The sequence below is a fragment of the Macaca thibetana genome, chromosome 8, assembly GCF_024542745.1.
Source record: "Macaca thibetana thibetana isolate TM-01 chromosome 8, ASM2454274v1, whole genome shotgun sequence".
Classification (NCBI taxonomy): Eukaryota; Metazoa; Chordata; class Mammalia; order Primates; family Cercopithecidae; genus Macaca; species Macaca thibetana.
In genome coordinates, this window is record NC_065585.1 from 114,647,988 (window position 1) to 114,672,048 (window position 24,061).

The window sequence follows — 24,061 nt, forward strand, 5'->3', positions numbered from 1 at the left end:
AAGAAAATATTCAGTTGTTCACTCCTAAATATGATGTGAACTGTAGGTTTTTCATAGATGCCCTGTGTCAGGCTGAGGATATTCCCTTCTATCCAGCTTGTTGAGTGTTTTTTATCATAAATGGGTCTTGGATTTTTGTCAGATGCTTTTCCTTCATCTATCAAGGCGATCATGTGGTTTTTGCCTTTATATTAATATATTACTTTAATTGAATTTTGAATGTTAAGCCAGACTTGCATCCCTGGAATAAATTCCGCTTGATCATGATCTTTTGTATATGTTGCTGGATTTGGTTTGCTCACATTTTGTTGAGTATTTTTGTGTATGTATTCATGAAGGATATTGGTCTGTAGTTCTCTTGTGATATCTTTGTTTGGCTTTGGTATCAGGTAATATTGTTCTCACAGAATGCGTTGGAAAATGTTTCCTCTTCCTCTATCCCTCTATGTTCTGCAAGAGTGTATGAAGAATTAGTATTATTTCCTCTTTAATTTTTTTTTTTTTTTTTTTGAGACTAAGTCTCACTCTGTCACCCAGGCCGGAGTGCAGTGGGCAGTCTTGGCTCACTGCAACCTCCACCTCCCGGGCTCAAGCGATTCTCCTGCCTCAGCCTCCGGGATAGCTGGTACTACAGGCACCTGCCACCATACCTGGCTAATTTTTTTATTTTTAATAGAGACGGGGTTTTTCCATGTTGGTCAGGCTGGTCTCGAACTCCTGACCTCAAGTTACCTGGCCTCCTCGGGGCCCCCCAAAGTGCTGAGATTACAGGCATAAGCCACCATGCCCAGCCTTTAAATGTTTGATAGAATCTGTTAGTGAAGCCATGTAGGGTGGGCTCTTCTTCGGGGACGGTTTTTAATCAACTAATTCAATTTCTTAACTTCCATAGGTGTTTTCAGATTTTCTATTTGTGCATTACTTCTTTTTAAATTGTGGCAAAATACACACAACTGGGTCAAATTTATCGTTTAACCATTTTTAACTGAACAATTCCGTGGCATTAAGTACTTTCACTTTTTTTTTTCTTATTTATTTTTTTTGAGACAGAGTCTGGCTGTGTCATCCAAGCCGGAGTGCAGTGGTGCTCTTTCAGCTCACTGCAACCTCCACCTTCTGAGCTCAAGCCATCCCCCCACCTCAGCCTCCCGAGTAGCTGGGACTACAGGCACACGCCACCACACCCTCCAGCCCCTGACAAACCCCATTCCACTTACCATCTGTATGAATTCAACTACTCTAGGTACCTCATATAAGTGGAATCATGCAGTATTGTCCTTTTGTGTCTGGCTTGTTTCATTTAACATAATGATTCATACATTTTTGTAGCATGTATCAGAATGCCCTTTTTTTTTTTTTTTAAAGGCTAATATTTCATCGTTTGTGTATGCTACAAACAATGTGGTATTATTTTCTTTATCCATTTATCCCTTGATGGACACTTAGGTTGCATCTGCTCTTTGACTATTGGTAGTAATGGGTGTACAAATATCTGTTTAAGTCCTTGCCTTTGATTTTTGGGGTATATACCCAGAAGTGGAATCCCTGGATCAAATCACATGGTAAATCTGTGTTTAACTTTTGGAAGAACTAACATTGTTTTCCATAGTGGCTGCACCTTCACTGTTTTATATTCCCACCAGCAGTCCACAGGGGTTCTGATTTCTCCCCACATTCTTCCCATCTTGTCATTTTCTATTTTTTTTTTTTTAATGATTGGTGTTCTGGTTTTTTAAAATAGTAACCATTGTAATGGGTGTGAAGTGATATCTAGTGATTTTAATTTGTATGTCCCTAATGATTAGTTATGCTGAGTATTTTTTTTTTTTTTGGTATATTTTTAGTTAGGTAATACGTGCACTTTTCTTCTTTTTTTTTTTTTTTTTTGAGATGAAGTCTTGCTCTTGTCCCCAGGCCGGAGTGCAGTGGCACAGTCTTGGCTCACTGCAACCTCCTGGGTTCAAGTGATTCTCCTGCGTCAGCCTCCCGAGTAGCTGGCAGTGCCTGCTACCACACCCGGCTAATTTTTGTATTCTTAGTAGAGACGGGGTTTCACCATGTTGGCCAGGCTGGTCTGGAAATCCTGATTTCAGGTGATCCACCTGCCTAGGCCTCCCAAAATGCTGGGATTACAGGCGTGAGCCACCACGACCTGCCTGTGCACATTTTTTTTTTTTTTTTTTTTTTTTGAGACAGGAGTCTCGCTCTGTTGCCCAGGCTGGAGTGCAATGGCACCATCTTGGCTTACTGCAACCTCCGCCCCACCTCCCGGGTTCAAGCAATTCTCCTGCCTCAGCCTCCCGAGTAGCTGGGACTACAGACACCCGCCACCATGCCCGGCTAATTTTTTTTTTTTTTTAATTATTATACTTTAAGTTCTAGGGTACATGTGCATAACGTGCAAGTTTGTTACATATGTATACTTGTACCATGTTGGTGTGCTGCACCCATCAACTCATCATTTACATCAGGTATAACTCCCAATGCAATCCCTCCCCCCTCCCCCCTCCCCATGATAGGCACCGGTGTGTGATGTTCCCCTTCCCGAGTCCAAGTGTCTCATTGTTCAGTTCACCTATGAGTGAGAACATGCAGTGTTTGGTTTTCTGTTCTTGCGATAGTTTGCTGAGAATGATGGTTTCCAGCTGCATCCATGTCCCTACAAAGGACACAAACTCATCCTTTTTTATGGCTGCATAGTATTCCATGGTATATATGTGCCACATTTTCTTAATCCAGTCTGTCACTGATGGACATTTGGGTTGATTCCAAGTCTTTGCTATTGTGAATAGTGCCGCAATAAACATACGTGTACATGTGTCTTTATAGCAGCATGATTTATAATCCTTTGGGTATATACCCAGTAATGGGATGGCTGGGTCATATGGTACTTCTAGTTCTAGATCCTTGAGGAATCACCATACTGTTTTCCATAATGGTTGAACTAGTTTACAGTCCCACCAACAGTGTAAAAGTGTTCCTATTTCTCCACATCCTCTCCAGCACCTGTTGTTTCCTGACTTTTTAATGATTGCCGTTCTAACAGGTGTGAGATGGTATCTCATTGTGGTTTTGATTTGCATTTCTCTGATGGCCAGTGATGATAAGCATTTTTTCATGACACATGTTTTCATGTGTCAAGATATGAATGTCTTCTTTTGAGAAATGTCTGTTCATATCCTTTGCCCACTTTTTGATGGGGTTGTTTGTTTTATTCTTGTAAATTTGTTTGAGTTCTTTGTAGGTTCTGGATATTAGCCCTTTGTCAGATGAGTAGATTGCAAAAATTTTCTCCCATTCTCTAGGTTGCCTGTTCACTCTGATGGTAGTTTCTTTTGCTGTGCAGAAGCTCTTTAGTTTAATTAGATCCCATTTGTCAATTTTGGCTTTTGTTGCCGTTGCTTTTGGTGTTTTAGACATGAAGTCTGTATTTTTAGTAGAAACGGAGTTTCACAGTATTAGCCAGGATGGTCTCTATCTCCTGATCTCGTCATCCGCCCATGTCAGCCTCCCAGAGTGCTGGGGTTAGAGGCGTGAGCCACCACGCCCAGCCCAACGTTTTTAAAGTATACTTTACTTAAAAAAAAAAAAAAAAAAAAAAAAAAAAAAACAGTGAAGGCCAGGCACAGTGACTGACACCTGTAATCCCAGCACTTTGGGAGGCCAAGGCAGGAAGATCACTTGAGCCCACAAATTTGAGTCCAGCCTGGGTAACACAGTCAGACCCTGTCTCTACAGAACAAAATATATATATATATATATATTTTTTTTAGCTGGATGTGGTGGCACGCACCTGTAGTCCCAGCTACTCAAGAGCCTGAGGTAGGAGGTCCACTTGAGCCCAGGAGGTCAAGGCTACAGTTAACCATGATCGCTCCACTGCACTCCAGACTGGGCAACAGAGTGAAACCCTAAGTCAGGAAAACAGAAACAGTGAAATGATTCCCTCCCACTCTTTCACTCCTTATCCTCCTTTCCAGGAGCAATCTCAGTTATCAGTTTGCTTTGTATTTTTCAAAGATATTCTGTGGATTTTCATGCATGTATATAGTTTTCATCCCTATTTTATTTTTGACAAAAATAGTGAGATATTATCCACATTGGTTTGGCATATCACTTTTTCTTTTTTAAGTTAGAGATGTGTCTTTAAGATTATTTCATATAAATATCTAGAACGACTTCATTTTATAAGACTGCATACCCATACCTAATGAACAGAATCTGCATTTAACAAGATCCTAGTTCTTTTGGTTTCAAGATACTTTTCTTTTGAATAATGAAATATTTTCAATACTGCTCTCAAATATTTTTAGAAAATATTTCTGACACACTTTTTATTTTCATTGCTTGTAGGAAGAATTTAGAATTGTGGGTATTTGCCTGAAAGATATCATTCCACCACCTATACTCTTCCCCAGCTATTTTAAAAATCATTCATGATTAAAGTTTAGGGCATGGTTTTTGTTGCTGATTTAAAACATAATTATGAAACTAGTGTCAATATATCTCAAAAATACGTTCATATTGTTGCTAAAAGAAAAACCAGTTGCATAATGTTCTGTTGTTTAAATATACCATAATTTATCTAACAAAACTTCTATCAATGAACATTAATTGTTTCCAGTCTCTTGCAATTACAACTCATGTTTTACAGATTATCTCCTTTGTGAACCTCTTAGGAAGTACATCTATAGCATACATTTCTACTGGTGAAATTGATAGTTCAAAGGACATATGCATTTTTTATTAAGGTTTATTGCAAAAATGCTCCCATAGAGATTTATCAAATTGCAGTTGCCAGTAGCATATCCTAATGCTTACCACTACAATGTAATGATCAAACTTGTTTTTTTCCCACTGAAAAGTGAAAAAATATTATATCATTATATTTTAAATTTGATTTTTCTCATATGTATGCAATGTGGAGCATATTTTTATATATTTATAAAAGCATTTGTATTTCCGTTTCCTGCTCAGTTATCTTCCTCTTGATCTATTAATATTCCAGTAGTAAACTGTTTTACCTTATGTAGTTCTGGAGTATATTTTAATATAGTATTTGTTCCTGTTCATTGCCCTATGTCTCAGAATTTTCCAGGCTGCTCTCAGACATTTATTTTTTTGTATAAAACTTAGATTTTTACATTTCGTATAAATTTACAATTATTAGTTCCTGGTAAAATATTTTTTGTAATTTTATTGGGATCAGGTTGAATTTATAAAATTTAAGAAGAGAATTGACTAATTTATTTTACTATATCATTGAGTCTAAGAATAAGACATCTTTTCCTTTATTTAAATCTTTTTTTAAATGTTTCTTTGTAGCATTTTAAAACCTTTTGTTAATATAGCTTTTAGATATTTCTTGTTAAATCTATATCTAAATACTTTATCTTTTTGATTGTTACTGAAACTGAAATCTTTTCCTGTGTGGTTTTCATGTAAGAAGGCTATTTATTTCTTGTGTTCACTACACAGGCCCCTTGTTGAATTTTAATTTTTAATGCCTTTTCCAGTTGATTCTCATGGGGTTTCCAGGTGCATAACTTTGCAGATTTTTTTTACACTTCATTTCTTTCTCTGATGTAATTGCAGTGGCTTACATGTACAGAATGATTTGGAATAGGAGTTTTGGTGGTAGGCATCTCTGTTTCTGATTAGAGTGGGCATACTGACTTTTGGCTTGAAATTTTTATATATTTCAATTTACATGCTGTAGCTGGCTGCTTTCTTGGTCCATAATTTTCTAGTCATTAGTAAAGTGAGATTCTTTTACATAGCCTAACAATAAGGTATTTTTCTAAAGAGAAAGTATATTTGTGTTTTATTGTGTGTCCTAGGCAGTTAATTATATCTTGTAAGCCCTTTCCAGACTTTTGAGTAAACAATGGATTTTATAACTTAAAGTCTTAGGTGGTGCATAGCACTCATAGAAGTAATAGATTGCTACACATGATCCTAGCCAAAACACAGGGAAGAAATGAGTAATAGATTTCTATGACCTTAAAAGAAAATTGCAAGGTTTCCTTGGAAAACAGAACAGCCAGAAATAGTTTCTCTGTACTTGAGAGAGAGGCCTGATAAACCCAAGAAATGTAAACAATCAATCTGTTAAAATAAACACAATGGCCACTCACACACACCCCCACAAAAAAAAATCTCTGTAGAAACACAAAGGGGCTCAGAGCCGTAGGTGGTGGCTTATTTTTAAATGGTTTTTGATTGAAGCTATGTATCCAGTAGGAAGAAACTGTTGATGATTATGTTGATGACTGTGATAGTTACAGCTAACAGATAAGAGAAGCAATAACAAAAATCCATTGTTTGGCTATACGATTGAACAAATGTTATTAAATGTCTATCTCGTATAAAACATTCTCAGTGCTCTGAGATATAAAGATGAATAAGACATAGATCCTACCTATCAGTTACTATTGAACAAACTGTGTATATTCAATGTATGTGATTGAGAATATAACGTTTTGGTGATAGCCTTTGATACAGGCAGTAAGGACCTACCTATGTAAGATTAAGATTATGGAAGATTAATCTCATCAGGTAGGTAGCGGGAGGGAGAGCATCAGGAAGAATAGCTAATGGATGCTGGGCTTAATACCTAGGTGATGGGTTGATAGGTGCAGCAAACCACGATGGCACACATTTACTTATGTAACAAACCTTCACATCCTATATATGTACCCCTGAACTTAAAAGTTGAAGGAAAGAAAAAAAGATGAATTCCAATGGGAGAATCACAGTTCCCTAGAGAGGCAAAATCTGAACTGACCTTGAAAAGTACTTTGATAAATATGTTCAAGAAGGAGTGTTTTGTCTTATTCCAAGTAGAAGGAACAGTTAAAGTAAAAATAATTTGGAGAAGTTCCATTTCCCCAATAATGTATGTGTACAATTTATTTTGTATTTTTTGCTTTGTAGTGCTCTGTAGCAGTGTGTACAAAAATGGACTTATTTCCCCCTGGTGACATCTTCCTATTTGGATAGTTCAGAATATCGACTACTGATGTGGTTGGATCTGTGTCTCCACGCAAATCTCATCTTGTAGCTCCCATAATCCCCGCGTGTTGTGGGAGGGACTGGTGGGAGATGGTTGAATCATGGGGGCGGGTCCTTCCCAAGCTGTTTTCATGATAGTGAATGTGTCTCACAAGATGTGATAGTTTTAAAAATGGGAGTCTCCCTGCACAAGCTCTCTCTTTGCCTGCTGCCATCCATGTAAGATGTGACTTGCTCCCCTCTGCATTACATAATGATTGTGAGGCCTCCTCAGCCACGTGGAACTGTAAGTCCTCTTTCTTTTGTAAACTGCCCAGTCTCAGGTATGTCTTTATCAGCAGTGTGAAAATGGACTAATACAGCTACTCATGAAATTAGTTTCATTATATATGTTATTAACATCTGACAGATTTGTGTATTTGATGGCAACAACAGATCACTATAAGTGGGGGAGGGGCAGACCTAATAAGTGTATTGGAAGGGGAAGTTAGGCAAATTGAAGCAAAAGCATGGTGGGTTTTAACTACAAAGCTGAGTGGTTTGGACAGTAAAGAGTAAGGATTGTGGAGGTTTTCTGTTTTCCAGAAAAAGTTTCAAGGAAGTTTAAGAGTTTAAAGTGGCCAGGCGCAGTGACTCATGCCTGTAATCCCAGCACTTTGAAAAGCTGAGGCAGGCAGATCACGAGGTCAGGAGATCGAGACCATCCTGGCTAACACAGTGAAACCCCATCTCTACTAAAAAACAAAAAATACAAAAAATTAGCCAGGCGTGGTGGTGGGCGCCTGTAGTCCAGCTACTCGGGAGGCTGAGGCAGGAGAATGGCGTGAACCTGGGAGGTGGAGCTTGCAGTGAGCCAAGATCGCGCCACTGCACTCCAGCCTGAGCGGAAAAAAAAAAAGAGTTTAAAGTAAGAATTTGTAAACATGTAGAGCCTTTAATTTTTTCCCTTTGGAAATCTGGGACCAAGGAGTTAAAAGAGCTTTATTTCACACAATTAAGAAAAACTGGAATGTGAAATCAAAAAATATGACTTCATTGCAGTTACAGAAAATATTTAGGAAAGTGACATATAATCAAAACAAGAAGAATTAGGGAGCTTAGCAAATGCATCAAAGCAAATTCCAAGTCAGAATTACCTACATAGGAGAGAAAATATTTTTTAGCACTTTACAGAAGACCTCAGAAGCAGTAACAGAATTCACAAATACACCAGAGGGCAAAAGACATCCCAACAATCAGTGGGACCAGTTGATGATACAGTATGAGAAGAATGCCCAGATGTGAATAAGGAGGGAACAGAAACCTTAAAGAATTTCTTGACTTTCATCTCTGTTGAGGAAAAGATAGTGAGCAGGGGGTATCCTCTTCTTCCAGAACTGATAAATATGTATTCTCAGTCACATCAACATGTTGAGTATAGACAAATTACTAGAAAGTATGTTGCGGTCCACAGGGTGCTTGTTTGGTTTTAGGTATACTTTTCATTCAGTTCAGCTAGCATAAACTTCAAGCATACGTACAGCTTGATGAATTTTTACCTATATATGCATCCATGTATTCATGATCAAAATTAAGATCCAGAACATTTCCACCAACTTTGTTTCCTTCCCAGTCAATAACTTTCCCTCCAGTTAATCACTATTCTGACTTAAATCACTGCGTCTCCCATTTGCCTATTCTTGAACTTCATTTAAATGGAACTATACCTTATGTCTCATTTGTGTCTGACTTCTTTAATTCAACATTATGCTGACCTGAAAGTTTTAAAGGGTGAAATTGTTGAATATGTCACCTATCTGCAAATAGCAACTTGGTAGAGGACTGGCAAACTGCCTTTCATCTGTAAATTCATCCATAAATCCATTATGGAAAATCTATCCATAAAGATAAATTACCATCTTTATGTGGGGTTCTTCAGGAAACCTTAAGAAATTCAGCCTAGTAAAATCTATTTGTGTGCCTGGCAGGCTGCTGAGATTCAGTGGGAAACTGTCAGGCAATATAGTTGTTTTTCAAAAGAAATCAATCTGACTAAACTAAAGAGAGTTCTTTCAAGGAACTAAGTAAAAGAAAGCTTCTATTTTTTTTAACACATTTTTAGAAAACTTCTCAAAATAAAAATAACTATTACAGAATCAGTACGTATTGATGTAAGAAAAAATTTTCAGAATATATTTCTGAATCCTGAGAAGTATAAAGAAAATAATAAAAATCACCTGTAATCTCACCACCTCAAATAATCAGTCATTATGGTATACCTGCTATGATAGGTGTGTACAGTGATAACTTCTGTGTGAGTCACCCTAAAGCTGTACACCAGTTAGGATTAGATTCAGCTCTGAGTGACAGAAAGCCTGAAGTAATGGTGGCTTAAACAGGATAAATGTTTACATCTCTCTTGTGTAAATGATGTGCTGAGTTAAATAGTCCAGGGCTGTTGTGGCAGGTCCAGGCTCTCCTGATAGCTTGTAGCTCCACCATCTGTAATCCATGACTTCCTCTTTGTGATCCAATATGACTACCAGCTCAGGCCATTATATCCCTGTTCTAACCAGTAGGAAGGAGGAAGGGACAAAGAAAGGCATGTCCTCTCCCTTTGATACTTTCTCAAAGTTGCGTACGCTACTTCTATTTATACCTTCCTGACCAGCATTTTCTTACATGGCTACATCTAGTTGCAGTCAAGTCTAGCAAATAGTTTTTGTTCCAGGTGGCCATAATTACAACTGAGACATGGATTCTAATTTAAATGGAGAAGAGACATATAGATAATGAGAGACAATGGTCATAAGCTTTTTCATTTGGAACATTTATATAGTTCATTTTAAATATGTTTACAGTATAACATTGTATGGACGTATTATGCTGTTGAACATTTTGGTTTTTATTCCCTACTGTCCTGCACAGTGCTGATGAAAACATATTGTTTATATTTTTTGCACCCATCTAGTTACTGTATTTGCTTATTGTAAATTCCTAAGTGGAATTTCTTGTTCAAAGACTATACATGCACATTTTAAACTTTGATGCAATATTGCTCTTCAGGACTGCTTTAGTTTTTACCCATAGAATAAATAAGAGTTTCCATTTCCCCACAACCTCATCTTTAGCTTCTTTGCCAGTGTATGGACTGGGCATTTTATCTCAGTATAGTTTTAAATTACACTTTTATTTCTTCTGGGTTTCTGCTTTGCATTTCTGTTACATCTTTGCATATGTTTTTTCACTCATTTGTATTTCATGAATTAACTGTGCTTTTTGCACATTTTTCTGTTGGAATCTTTGTCTTTTTCTTACTCATTTGTTAGTGCTCTTTATATATTAAGGGTATCAATTTTTTGTCTTGGTTTTATAAATACTATTTTCCCAGATAATCTTTTACTTTATTCAAAGTAGTTTTTCTCATAGAAAAGTCTTTAGTATAAGTAATCCAATCTATCAGTGTTTTCTCCCAGGATCATGGCTTTAGGATCATGCCTTAAAAGTTATTTCCTGGGTCAGGCATGATGGCTCACACCTGTAATCCCAGCATTTTGGAAGGCCAGGGTGGGCGGATCGCCTGAGCCCAGGAGTTCAGGACCAGCCTGGGCAACATAGTGAGACTTCCTCTCTACAAAAAAATACAAAAATTTGCCAGGCATAATGGCTTGCATCTGTAGTCCCAGCTACTCAGGAGGCTGAGGTGTGGGAGGATTGCTTGAGCCCAGAAGATTGAGACTGTGGTGAGCCATGATCACACCACTGCACTCCAGCCTGGGCAACAGAGTGAGACCCTGTCTCAAAAAAAAGTTATCTCCTACCCCAAAATTATATTAAATATTTCGCTAAAATTTTAGAATCTCCTTGCTTAGATTCCATAATAAAGATTTTCAAAGAAGTATTTTATCATGGACCAAGGTAAACTGAAAATCAAAACTTAACTAGTTCCTCCAGTAAGTATGGCTCTCCCTTCTGCCTAATCTATAGGATCAGCATACGTTAGTAAAGAAGCTACTGCTTCCGTTCTCTCCCAAAGTCTCTACCAAATGGTAGAGGCAAATGGAAGCTCTTTCCTTTGCTGACTCCTAATTTATTATGGTGTGACTAGTAAGAAGTTTTTCCATTGAAAAGCCTTTTCTCGGCCCTAGTACTTAGCCAGTCAGCCTGGTTTTTGTGCGTACATAAATGCATGCGAATAATCCAGCATGAAGTCAGTGATTAATAAATGTTCGCTGTCTTTAAAAACTTACTCAATTTATCAAAAGCTGTTTGGCAATCCATTTCTTTGAAAAACTGAAGTGACTAAAGGCGTAAATTTCTCCCCACCCCCAACTCTTGATCCACCCAGCAGCATATTTGTTCAAAGATTGAAACTAGGCGTGCTCTCCTTCTTGCTGAAATGTATTATGCCAGGCATCTTCCCCTAAATATAAAACACTTTTGTCTGCATTGAAAGTCTGTTAAGTTAGGGAACCCCTTCCTGATTGTCTTCACAATTGTGATCAGGAACTCCCTAGTATCCATGGTATTTCTGCTCCATGCTTTGTGATTGATTGTGATGTCCAGATTTGTCTAAACCTTGAAACTTGAACCATTGCATTTATATGTGGTTTGAAGAGAGAGAGAAAAAAAAGCGTATTTCTAACATGCTAGAATAAATTCTTAGCTTACTCTTGAATAATATTACACTAATAAGTCTCCCTTCTTGATGCTGATCCTCTAGCCATGTACAAGTTTTACCATTTCATTAACCATTTTTCTTGCCAGTTGTCATTGTTGCACATTTTCAGCAATTTGTATAAATTATATTGTCCTTAAAAACTTTGTTGCCAATAGAAACTTCTTTGGTAGTGACTATTCAAAAAAAAAAAAAAAGAGAGAGAGAGAAAAAGGGTTTTTCTGATTTCTTTAAAAAAAAAAAGAAAATTCTGGTTAATGTTTAAAAGTAGTAGCAGTCAAGGATACAGAAGTATCTAAGTAGAAAGTGAGAGTTCCAGTATGGTCAACCACTCTCCCCTGTGGTAACCACTTCAATCAGTTTGGTGTGTGTGCTTACAGTCTTTTATACATACATACATATATACATATATATAACAAACAGAGTCACATATATAGTTCCATGAACTTTTTTTCATCAACTATAATTACTTTTTAACGTGTATTAAGTGCTGGTTCCAGATAGCCAACAATGTTGGTTCCAAAGGCAGCCCCTACCTGTTTTCCTTCCCTTACCCTTAATGGTTTACTATCAACATTTCCACCCTTCCTGTGCTTCTGTTGCGGAAATTTTGCTTTTTATGACCACCCTCTGCTGCTTGTCTCGTTTTCATGGAAAGCCAAGGATGAGCGTGAGGGAGCAGCCCTAAGTGGCAGTTACTCAGCTGTGTGTGATATCTAGCCACTCTTCAACCAGAAAGTGGCTTTTCTGTGTTCGCCATGCATGCTACAGATTTTCTGCACAAGTGGAAAATTATCCTTCTCTTTTATCCAGCTGTGTAGTCACTTTGACAGTGAGTATGATTGGCACATTTAACAGCTCTCCTGCGAGATGGAATCAAGACACAAAGTGGAAGAAAGTGAAAGATTACCAAATAAAATTGAAATGTATTTATAGAACTCTGATTATTGGAGGGCCTGGCCCAAAATTCCTAGCAGGGGTAATTTGCCTCCAAATTAGGCAAATTTGCCTCAGTGGAAGCTAGCATCTCAGAATGGGGTAATACAAGGTAGAGACGCTCCCTGTCCCTCTGGGAACCTTATATGCCCTGTTAGGCCATGGAGTGTCTCCTAGTAAGCTGCATTTACTGATGGCAGTGAATGTTAATACTCGGATGTGTTGGAGAAGAGAAAAGTTTACAAGCTCTGGAAGAACAGGGTTCCTTGTTTCTAAAAGAAATATTTAGGCTGAGCATGGTGGCTCACGCCTGTAATCCCAGCACTTTGGGAGGCCAAGGCTGGTGGATCACTCGCTGGAGCCCAGAAGTTCAACAGCAGCCTGGGCAACATGGCAAAACCCCATCTCTATTTTAAACTTTAAAAAGAAAATAATAAAAGATTTTTTTAAAAGGAAGCATTTAGACTAGATGATCTTGAAATTAGTTCCAGCTTGTGCATTGTATAGTTTTTTACATTTTCAGAAAGTCAATTTTTTTTTTGAGACAGAAGCCTCATTCTGTAGTCCAGGATGAAGTGCAATGGTGTGATCTCGGCTCACTGCAACCTCCACTGCTTCAAGCTATTCTCCTGCCTCAGCCTCCCAAGTAGCTGGGATTAAAGGCACGTGCCACCACGCCCAGCTAATTTTTGTATTTTTAGTATAGACGGGGTTTTACCATGTTGGCCAGGCTGGTCTTGAACTCCTGGCCTCAGGTGATCCTCCCACCTCGGCCTCCCAAAGTGCTGGGATTACAGCCATGAGCCACCGCATCCGGCCCAGAAAGTCAATTGTAAAGAGTACAATGTCACAAACATGTGTTGGTGACAGGTTATATAAAAGAGGAGTTTTGATTGACCCAGTGAAATGGTGGAATAATGAGAAACAACATTTGTGTGTTAAAAGAAAGCTTAAAATAATCTAGTTTAATCTCCTCATTTGTCAGATAAAGATATTTGAGACCCACAGAATTTAGGGATTCATTCAGGCTAATATCAATGTATCAGCAAAGTTAGAACTAATACTTTATGCTGACATCAAATGAGATATTAGATGATGTGATACATGGGTTGGTTAAATAGAAAATGGAAAAAATTGGTGATGTCATTTACAACTTATTTCATTAACACTATTGCCTATTTAAAAAAAAAAAAAACAGTTTCTTTATGACTGTGCAGTTCTCTCAAGCAAGAGTAAGAGCTATTGGCATCAATTCAGCCTAGAAGTTATAGGTTACAGTATAGATAATTAAAGGCAGTCTCAGCAGCAAAACTACTTTACAGTAAGAAAATCTTCTCACTCTTTTTGAATGGAAAGGAAACCAACGAAAGAAAATTACTGCTTATAATGGATTGCAGGGCAATTTAATAATTTAATTTACTTGGGACCTTTGCTTTATTGCATCAGTCAGCTAACTAATTCTCTTTGTTCAGAACCAGATTATAAACTCATCTGCATTCTTACCAATTCAAAATAAGGCCTTTTAGAGTATACCATCTCTGCAAAAAGTAATAATTCTTTAGGTCTCTGACAATGCCTTTCATACTGTGTAACACGGTGTGTATGCTATGTTGGCTAACTGTACTGATTCCAGAGCTCACTGTCCAGGTTCAAGTCCTGGCACATTTTCTTAGAACATTGAGATCATGTGAAAGTTTTATACTTTCTGTGCCTCATTTCTTTCATCTGTAAAATGAGAAAATAATTCCTACTTCATGGCATTGTTGGGAGGATTGTAAGAGTTAAAATATAAAGTTCTTACAGAGTAGTACCTGATACCTAATAAACACCATAGCATAATAACTATGCATATTATAATTACTTTAAACAAGATTAGGGAAAAGAACATAGATGATGTTTTAGACTATGGTTCTTTTTGCAAAAAAAAAAACAGACTTGTTACCCAAAGTCAGTTCACTAAAATTCAATTTGTCCTATGACCAAATTGCCAAATTTACTAATTTGCCAATTTTTTTTAATGAAGTTCACAGTATTTCATACTGCTTTTAAAGATTTTTGTGAGATTATGTTGGCTGGCTGTCATTTTGTTTGTATAGCCTTTTTTTTTTTTTTTTTTTTTTTTTTTTTTTTTTTTAAATCTCGGCTCACTGCAACCTCCGCCTCCCAGGTTCAAGTGACTCTCCTGTCTCAGCCTCCCGAGTAGCTGGGATTACAGGTGCTCGCCACCATGCCCAGCTAGTTTTTTTTGTTTTTTTTTTTTGTAGACAGAGTCTTACTCTGTCACCCAGGCTGGAGTGCAGTGGTGCGATCTCCACTTACTGCAAACTCCGCCCCCTGGGTTCAAGCAATTCTTCTGCCTCAGCCTCCCAAGTAACTGGGATTAGATGCGCATGCCACGACGCCCAGCTAATTTGTGTTTTTTTAGTTGAGACAGGGTTTCACCATGTTGGCCAGGCTGGCTGGTCTTGAACTCCTCCTGACCTCAAGTGATCCACCCGCCTTGGCCTCCCAAAATGCTTCGATTACAGGCATGAGCCACCGCTCCTGGCCTGATGTCTTATATTTTAGTAGAGATGGGGTTTCACCATGTTGCCCAGGTTGGTCTCCAGTTCCTGAGCTCAGGGAGTCCACCCACCTCGGCCTCCCAAAGTGCTAGGATTACAGGCGTGAGCCACCGCGCCCAGCTGGAAAGCAGATTGTTTCTTTTTCTTTTTTCTTTTCTTTTTTTTTTTTCTTTTTTTTTTTTTTTTTTTTGACAGAGTTTAGCTCTGTCGCCCAGGCTGGAGTGCAGTGGCAGGATCTTGGCTCACTGCAAGCTCCGCCTCCCAGGTTCACAACCAGTCTCCTGCCTCAGCCTCCCGAGTAGCCGGGACTACAGGCAACCGCCACCACGCCCGGTTAATTTTTTGTATTTTTAGTAGAGATGGAGTATTACTGTGTTAGCCAGGATGGTCTCGATCTCCTGACCTCGTGATCCGCCCGCCTCGGCCTCCGAAAGTGCTGGGATTACAGGCGTGAGCCACCGCACCCAGCCAGCAGATTTTTGAAGTATTAGATTTGCTGAAACCTTAGCATAATATGATTTAATCTTGTTAGTAATAAATGTGACATTCAAAATGCATATTTCAAGATTGATAATCAAGAAACTCCCAAGGACTATATACATCAGTGAAGGGAGTACTAGAAAAATTTCATTTGTTTGCTCCTGGGGTCTATAAGGAAGCTCGTCTCTGCAAGGAGCTTGGGCCAGTGTTTTGAGAGTGTTGAGAGTCTGATGTGTATGCTCCCCTTACAGTACAGATATTTAAGTTGAGAAATCAACATAAAATGGTCTCAAAATGGTGACATTTATTGGGGACCCGCCTCAACCCATTCCTCATAGAGTTCCCACAGAATTCCCACAAAGCCCTACCAAAAATGAGCTCACCATGCAAACTGTTCAAGGATCTGAAATCCACCATGAGTAAGGATGAGTAGACATAATAAGACTACCAAGAACTTCAGAAAATCGTGTAACATGGAGACTCTGTAATATGTGAAAGTGATTTAAAGGCATGTATGAAAGAATCCAAACCTTTGAAAATAATAAGATGCTGTTTTTAATAAGGAAAGAGGACTTACTAGATTTCAGAAACATAGTCACTGGGAAGAAAATTTCAGTATTTAACCCATTGGTTAAATAGCAGATTTGACACCAGTAAAGAAAGAATTAGCAAAATGTAAGATAAATCTGAAGAAAATACCCAGCATGCACTATACATAGCAAAAAAAAAAAAAAAAAAAAATTGAAAGGATAAACAGGGAAGGGGTAGTAAAATGAAACATTACCACATGTATTTAATAGGCATTCCAGAAGTAGAAACTAGAAAGAATGGAGAGAGGCCATATTCAAAGTGATCATGGCTGACAGTATTTTTCACAGTTGTGAAAGACGAGTTCTTATGTGTTAGAAGCGTAAACCAAAAGGAAAGTAAGTTATACCTCACACCTGTGTTTGAAAAATCAGAGCACCAACAACAAAGAGAATATTTTAATAGCAGCTTAAAACAGCTAGACTGGCAGCAGGTTTCTCCCCTTGAAATCTTTGGAATTCTGTCAAATTTCACTTCATGTATTTTGAGGCTATATTGCTTGTGCATAAGGGTCACAGTTATTATATATTACCAGTGAACTGTTTATTATTATATAATAATCTTTGTCTTAAAATCTATTTCCAGGTTTTTAAAATTTTACTAATTTTTTTTAGAAATGGGATCTAGCTCTGTTGCCCAGGCTGGAGTGCAGTGGCATGATCATAGCACACTGTAGCCTTCAACTCCAGGGTGTGAGCAATCCTCTTGCCTCAACCTCCCAAGTAGCTGGGCTATTTCTAAGTAGGTTTCTAGGTTTATTTCTAAATAGATACATCCCCTTTTTTTTTTTTCACTTGATGAATCATTGTCTAATGAGGTTTTTTTAAAATAAAATTTTATATATGCACAGTTAAAAATGAATCAAATAGTTTTACAAACTGGAAAAACTCTCAGTCCCCAGTTCCCAAATGTAAGAGATAACTTTTTTGGCTCTGCTAGTTACCATTATATTTTTCAATAGTATGATTATACTGTTATTTCTTGATTTTTAAGTTTTAGTTATTATGATTTTTTGTTTTTATTTTTTCTTCTGATTCGCTCAGATTTTTTTTTTTTTTTTTTTTTTTTTTTTTTTTTTTTTTTTTTTTTTTTTTACTATGAAAACTGACCACAAGTTGAAGCTTTGTTTTGTTTTTTTTTTTTTTTTTGAGACAAAGTCTCGCTGTGTCTCTGAGGAGGGAGTGCAGTTGTGCCATCTCAGCTCACTCACTGCAACCTCCATCTCCTGGGTTTAAGCTGCTATTCTGCCTCAGCCTCCCGAGTAGCTGGGATTACAGGTGCACACCACCATGACGGGCTAGTCACTCAAGTGATCCACCCGCCTCAACCTCCCAAAATGTTGGGATTACAGGTGTGAGCCCCACATCTGGCCAAGTTGAAGCTTTGATGTTTTATAACCAAGATATGTACAACAGGATTCCCTATCTCGTTCTAAAGCACATGAAGACAAATGACAAATTTCTTGCACTATATGAAAGGAATTTCAAAGTAAAAAGAAGTTAGCGTAATAATATACTGCACTGTTCAGTCCCATCATTAAAGCACTGTGTTTTTATTTATTTCTCATTGTTGCTGTTTTTCTCAGTGGTATGTAAATAAAAGATGTGTTTTCATCACATTTTAGAGTCAATGAATTATTTGACTTTTAAAATAGTTATTATTTAGCAATATTTTAACCAATTTATTTGCTCACCAATCCTTCTTGTATCGTATGTCTTCTGAGTTCAACTCCCTTCTTCCTGAAATATAACCTTGAATATACCTCCTTCAGTGATGGTGTTGAAATAGTGAATTCTTACTTACTATTGGTCTGAAAATTTCTTAACTTTACTTCTCGACAATGATGGTGTTGGAATTGTGGGGTAGCAAATTACCTTAAAACCCCAAAGATACTACTCCAATTGTCTTCTGGCATCTGTTGTGTGCCACCACACCTGGCTATTTTTTTTTTTTTTATTTTTTGTACAGACAGGGTCTCACTGTGTTTCCCAGACTGGCCTCAAACTCCTGGCCTTAAGTTATCCTGCCCTGACCTCCCAGTGTGCTGGGATTATAGGTATGAGCTACCATGCCTGCCCATAATAAAAGCTTTTTAATGAAAATAACAGAATGAGAAATATATACATTAAGTATAACTGATAAAATTTTTATTCAAAAAATATAATGTTTATCTTACCCACATGTAACTTTCAAAACCAGTTCACTTATTCTGTGAAAAAAAGGCACACGGGGAAATACAGATAGTATAGTAGTCCCTCCATACCCACAGTAGATAGCATCTAATACAATATAATTGCTGTGCAAATAGTTGTACATTGCTTTTTGTTTGTTTGTTTGTTTGTTTGTTTGTTTGTTTTTTTTTGAGACAGGGTTTTGCTCTGTTGCCCAGGCTGGAGTGCAGTGGCATGATCTCAGCTCACTACAACCTCTGCCTCCTGGGTTCAAGTGATCCTCCTGCCTCAGGTTCCCAAGTAGCTGGGATTACAGGCACTCACCACCATGCCCAGCTAATTTTTGTATCTTTAGTAGAGACGAGGTTTCACCGTATTGGTCAGGCTGGTCTCAAACTCCTGACCTCAGGTGATCTTCCCGCCTTGGCCTCCCAAAGTGCTGGGATTACAAGCATGAGCCACCATGCCCAGGCTGCATTTTAAAATTTATATAACTTTTGCTGTGTTGTTATATTTTATTATTTGTAGTTTTTTCTTTTCAGATATTGTCCATTTGTAGTTGGTTGAATCTGTGGATGCAGAAGCCATGGATATGGAGAGCCAACTATAGATTGTAATCACAGAAAAACCTGTAGCTTTTTAATTAAGTAGAAATAAAGTGAACATGAAAGCATTGCTATGTGCTTGTTAAGCTGGAAAAAAATAAAGTTTATTCTGTACTTACTAGTGGATCTATCTTCCTGAAGAGCAGACTAGCAAAATGGGAACTATTTATAAAATTGTTCATTCATTTCACCTAGTCTTAGGGGATGCATATATAATGTTAGTGAATGCCGCTGCAGAATATAAATTACTCCATCCAAACTTACATGACCTCTTCAGCCCCTTAATGATTTTGTAACTAATAGCAACTAAAAGCACTTACTGTTTACCAGGTAGCGTATCCATTCATTTAGTCCTCCCATCAACTCTGCTACAGGGATAGGTTCTATTACTGCACCTTACAGTCCAAAGTTAAGTAACTTCCCCAAATCACACATTAACACTGAGTGCAGTCAAGATTTGAGCCCAGGCAGTCTTAACTTCAAATTCCCTACTTTATATCATTGCACCAAACTGCCTCTCAGAACTAAAGCCACTTATCACATAGTTAACTTTCCTTGGTTAGGGTCATTTCATTACCTCTACATGGCTACTACTAGGGTGATAACTGCATTTCAGTACAGATTCTACATGGTTTTGAATATAATGCTCATGGGTTTGAGCAGTGAAACAGATCTTCTGATATATTACCAATGACATTGTAAATAAGTACAGTCCTTTTTGGAAAGCATTTTGGCAGCAGATTGAAAGTGCTGTAAAATCCTCATCTTTTTTGACCCAGTTAGTACCACTTCTGGGAATCATCTTAAAAAATAGTCCAGTGTGGAAAAAGACTTATGCACTAAAGTAATCACCACAGCCATGCTTGTGATAGTAGAGTGACAGGAAACAACTCTCAATGTTCAACAATAAGGGAATGAATGACCAGACAAACCATGGTATATTTACTTAGGCCAATAAAAATGAAGTGTGATGTAACATGAGGAAAACATAGTCATCCAGAGTTGAAGCAGCACCCAAAGCAGTATGAATACTAAAATTACAGCTTTTACAAATATGAAAAAAGATGAAATATAAAAATGATCAGATTGGTGCGATTGTAGATAATTTTATTTCCATAATTACTTACTGGTTTTGAGCCTTAGTCTCATAACCCTCAGTAGATGATACGCTGCTTGATGACAGAGGCAGAAAACTGGAATTGCCCAAAGAGCATCGCTAGAGGCCACAAGGTCTGGGCCCTTTGCAAGCGCCTCCTGTACAAGTGTGCGAACCTCAGGCAAGCCACTCTGTGCTCCTGTGCACTCAGTTGACCCATGATGAGCAGTGCAGTTTGGGAAACATGAGTGGGATCTTTGGAGTCAGAGAGACCTCGCTGTGTGTCCAGCTCTTCCCAGGAAAGCTGCTGAAACTTGGTAGAGCTCAACCTTCTCATCCATACAAATAAGGCGAATGAGCTTGGGGCCTGGCACCTTTCATCAGTGCTCTAAAAATGTTTGTTCCGTTTGGTGGTAGCTGTTAGAAAGCGTTCCTCACTTTTCTTTGGCCTTTGGCCTTTAACAACAGTAACAAATGTAAAGTCGTTCAGCGAACTTCCTTTGCTGAAATATTTTGAGCATCAGCTTTTAAAAATTGTACATATTCTTCTGTTTTCTGGTGTACCTTATCCTCCATGATTTAGAGTTAAGGAGGAAGATAAAAATTTTGTCATTCAACGTGGCTGGCTAAATTTTCTGTTTTGTTTTAATCACATATTTTTTTTTTTCTGATTATAAAAATGTAGTAAAAGCTCATTGCTGAACTTTTGGAAAATAGAGGAAGACGAAAGAAGAAAATTGGACAATAATCTTCCCACTCAGAAATAAGTGTTATATGCATTTCATTTTATTTTCTTCCATGCTTCTCTGAATATCTGATTTTTTCTTATTTTTGAAAGGAAAAATATAGGAAAGCTTTTCCTGGAACATTAGCTATATTTGGAGCAAGTTTAACATGATGCTTTGTGTTCATTTTGAGATAGTTTATCTTTAACAAATAGTTTTTAGATGGGGATAAAGACCGAGTAGCAATAGGGAACCAGATGGAGGGTAGAGATAGGAATATCTCTGTCTTAATTAGGAGGAACAAATTTTCTGTAATTCTGATACCTATCAAAGAAGGAACTTATGTAAAATGTAATTACCAAAATCATGGATCCTAGACTTCTTCAGGACAATTGCAATTTTAAATACTTTGTATTGTTTTCATTGTAAGTGCCCTGCATCTTTTCAAACCATGACTTGTGAATTTTTGTTTGGTAAAATGTAATCATCATACATAAACTTGGAATGAAGAAGCAGCTTGCAAAATACAACTTCTTGGCTCTTGGCCTTACCATTTTTAGAACATGCAGTTTTCAAAAATTATCAGTTCCTGTAATGTCCTCTGGAAAAAGTCATCCACTACAAAGATAGAACCAACAGAGCAACAAATACCTGGAAAGACTTAGCCTAAGTGACTGTAGCCATATGGGGCTGGGCATTGATGGAGCTTCACTCCCACTCGTGCTGTCCTTGTGCTTAAATCAGGAGAGGGCTGGGTGCCATGGCTCACGCCTATAATCCCAGCACTTTGGGAGGCCGAGGAGGCGGGCGGATCACTTGAGATTAGGAGTTCGTGACCAACCTGGCCAACATGATGAAACCCCATCTCTACTAAAAATACAAAACAATTAGCCAGGCATGGGGGCAGACACCTGTAATCCCAGCTATTTGGGAGGCTGAGGCAGGAGAATCGCTTGAACCAGGGAGGTGGAGGTTGCAGTGAGCCAAGATCGCACCACTGCACTCCAGCCTAGGCGACAGAGTGAGACTCTGTCCCAAGGGGAAAAAAATAGAGAGAATGGACTTGCTAGTGGATTTAACACACTGTTCCCTTCGTTTTCTGGGCTTTGTTGCTCAAGGGAGGGCTTTAAAAGTTGGGGAAAGGGTCTTCCTCCATTTCTTTTCTTCAGAGCAGCAATGGAATTATTAAAAGTGGCAGAGCGTGTCCCATATAGATAATTTTCAGTGTGGCAGATCAGTTACTGCCACAACATTGAGGAGAACATGAGAAATGTTTTGGGTCAATGTGTTGTGCTCACTCTCCTTTGAAGACACCATTGTGGCTTGTGCCCCTTTGACTTCTGAGCTCTGCCGCCACAGGCAAAAGACTCCTACTTGTCTGGAAGTAGGTTCCCACACTCCTGCTTAGTGTCTGCACATCAGGGAAGTCATTGTCCTTTTGAGTCATTTCTTCTGACAAGACTGAGCATAAACCTTTACTCATGCTTGTTAGTTAACCTTTCTAACCAGTTCCTCTTTGAGCAAGGTCACTTATTTACAAGGGGAGAAAACCAAACCTAGAGCACAGTTTGAGTATCTAGCTTAGAGTTGCATTGACATCCACAGCTTTAGACAGTACTTCCATACAAAGGGGAAGATGATAATTCGCCAGTGTCTTGTGAGAACAGAATGAATAACTATAGCCTTGAAACCTTCTATTTTGAATAACTGTGGCCCATCTAAAACCAGGCTTGCTTGGCACCCTGTGAAAAGACAGACGGGCGTGATCTGAGACTTGAGTATTTTGAACAGCTGGGGAAACTAGTCCCCAAGCAGTAAAAGGGAGGAAACCACATAGAAAGTTAGCTGAACTTAACATTCTGGTCTTATGAGAGAAGATGTCAGTGTTACTTAATTCATTTTACTTTGTAGGATTCTTCTGTAATTGATTACTGATCAAAGTGATTTAATTTTTTTCAGTATTGCCTGTCAGGGCACCCAACCTTACCATGCAATGTGCTCAAATTCAAATCAACCACCATTATGTTGGACTGTGGACTGGACATGACCTCTACCCTCAATTTCCTTCCTTTGCCACTTGTTCAAAGGTATGTGCTGGTGCAGCCAAAGAAAAAATGAGCTTTAAGTTTGCTGAAAAATGATACCATTAGTATGAATGTTACTAGTACCTAGTGTATTGTCGTAAGTTTGCTTTGTTCCCTTAAAAATGTTCTTTATCAAAATAATTTCCTTTGGCTGAGTTGATGGAAAGTGTTCTATTGATTTATTGATTGGCTTCTTTATTATAACTTCTTTTGAGCTTCTGTAAAATGTTCCTGCATCTGCTCAGTACAACTGAAGTCATGTATATTTCATCTTTCATCACATAAGAGCTGGTAAATGGTCAACTGATGAGCCCAAGAATTGAATTTTAGAATTATTTAACAGCCTTTGCAGAGACTTAACAGCATGGAATCTGACATTTCTTTTCGATAGGCTTCTGTGCATTATTTTCATACCAAGTCAACCTTAGATTTAGAACCACATATGTAGCCCAAGTTCATATCTTAAATGAGACAGATTGCCTCAGGCCTACAATAGCACTGTTTATGCTTAACTGAGACTTTGCCTTAGGAAATTGGTTTCCCAGCATACTACTATTTAGAAACAGTTTATAAAAGATGTGACTACCTTGTAGAAGCAAATATACTTACAGTAGCAAAAAGTGACACCACATACAAGATAGGATATGGAAAAGCTATCTAAAGCAGATTTAAGAGCTCAAAAGCATAGCAAGCTGGGTAAGCTTTCTAGTTTATCTTAGTCATTCCTGAAGATATCACTGAGTACAATGATTATTCACAGCGATAACCTGATGAACCATCTAAAATTTTCATCAACTATTGATTTTTCTGAGATAAGGGGTACAGTAAGGTGGTGTGAGGATAAGGTCAGAGATAATTCCAGATTACATTTTATGCAAAGCTGATGGAATTCAGTTATAATTACACCCAGCATTTAGAAATACATGTGCCACCCACAGGCCAGGCGCAGTGGCTTAGGCTTGTAATCCCAGCACCTTGGGAGGCTGAGGCAGGTGGATCACCTGAGATCAGGAGTTTGAGGCCAGTCTGGCCCACACGGTGAAACCCTATCTCTACTAAAAATACAGGAAAAAAAAAAATTAGCTGGACATGGTGGTGGCTGCCTGTAATCCCAGCTACTTGGGAAGCTGAGGCAGGAGAA

The 24,061-nt window shown here is 38.2% G+C and overlaps 1 protein-coding gene across 2 annotated transcripts in view; it reads left to right on the forward strand.

Annotated features, from left to right (window-relative positions):
- The window catches only part of INTS9 (integrator complex subunit 9), a 140,554-nt gene that overhangs the window by 20,862 nt on the left and 95,631 nt on the right, over positions 1–24,061 (forward strand). Inside the window, exon 3 of one of the 2 annotated variants that reach the window (XM_050802481.1) lies at positions 22,796–22,923. The exons of the other annotated variant lie outside the window; for it this stretch is intronic. Coding sequence (XP_050658438.1) covers positions 22,796–22,923 — 128 coding nt within the window. The remainder of the gene's footprint in view (positions 1–22,795; positions 22,924–24,061) is intronic. 2 annotated transcript variants of the gene reach the window in all.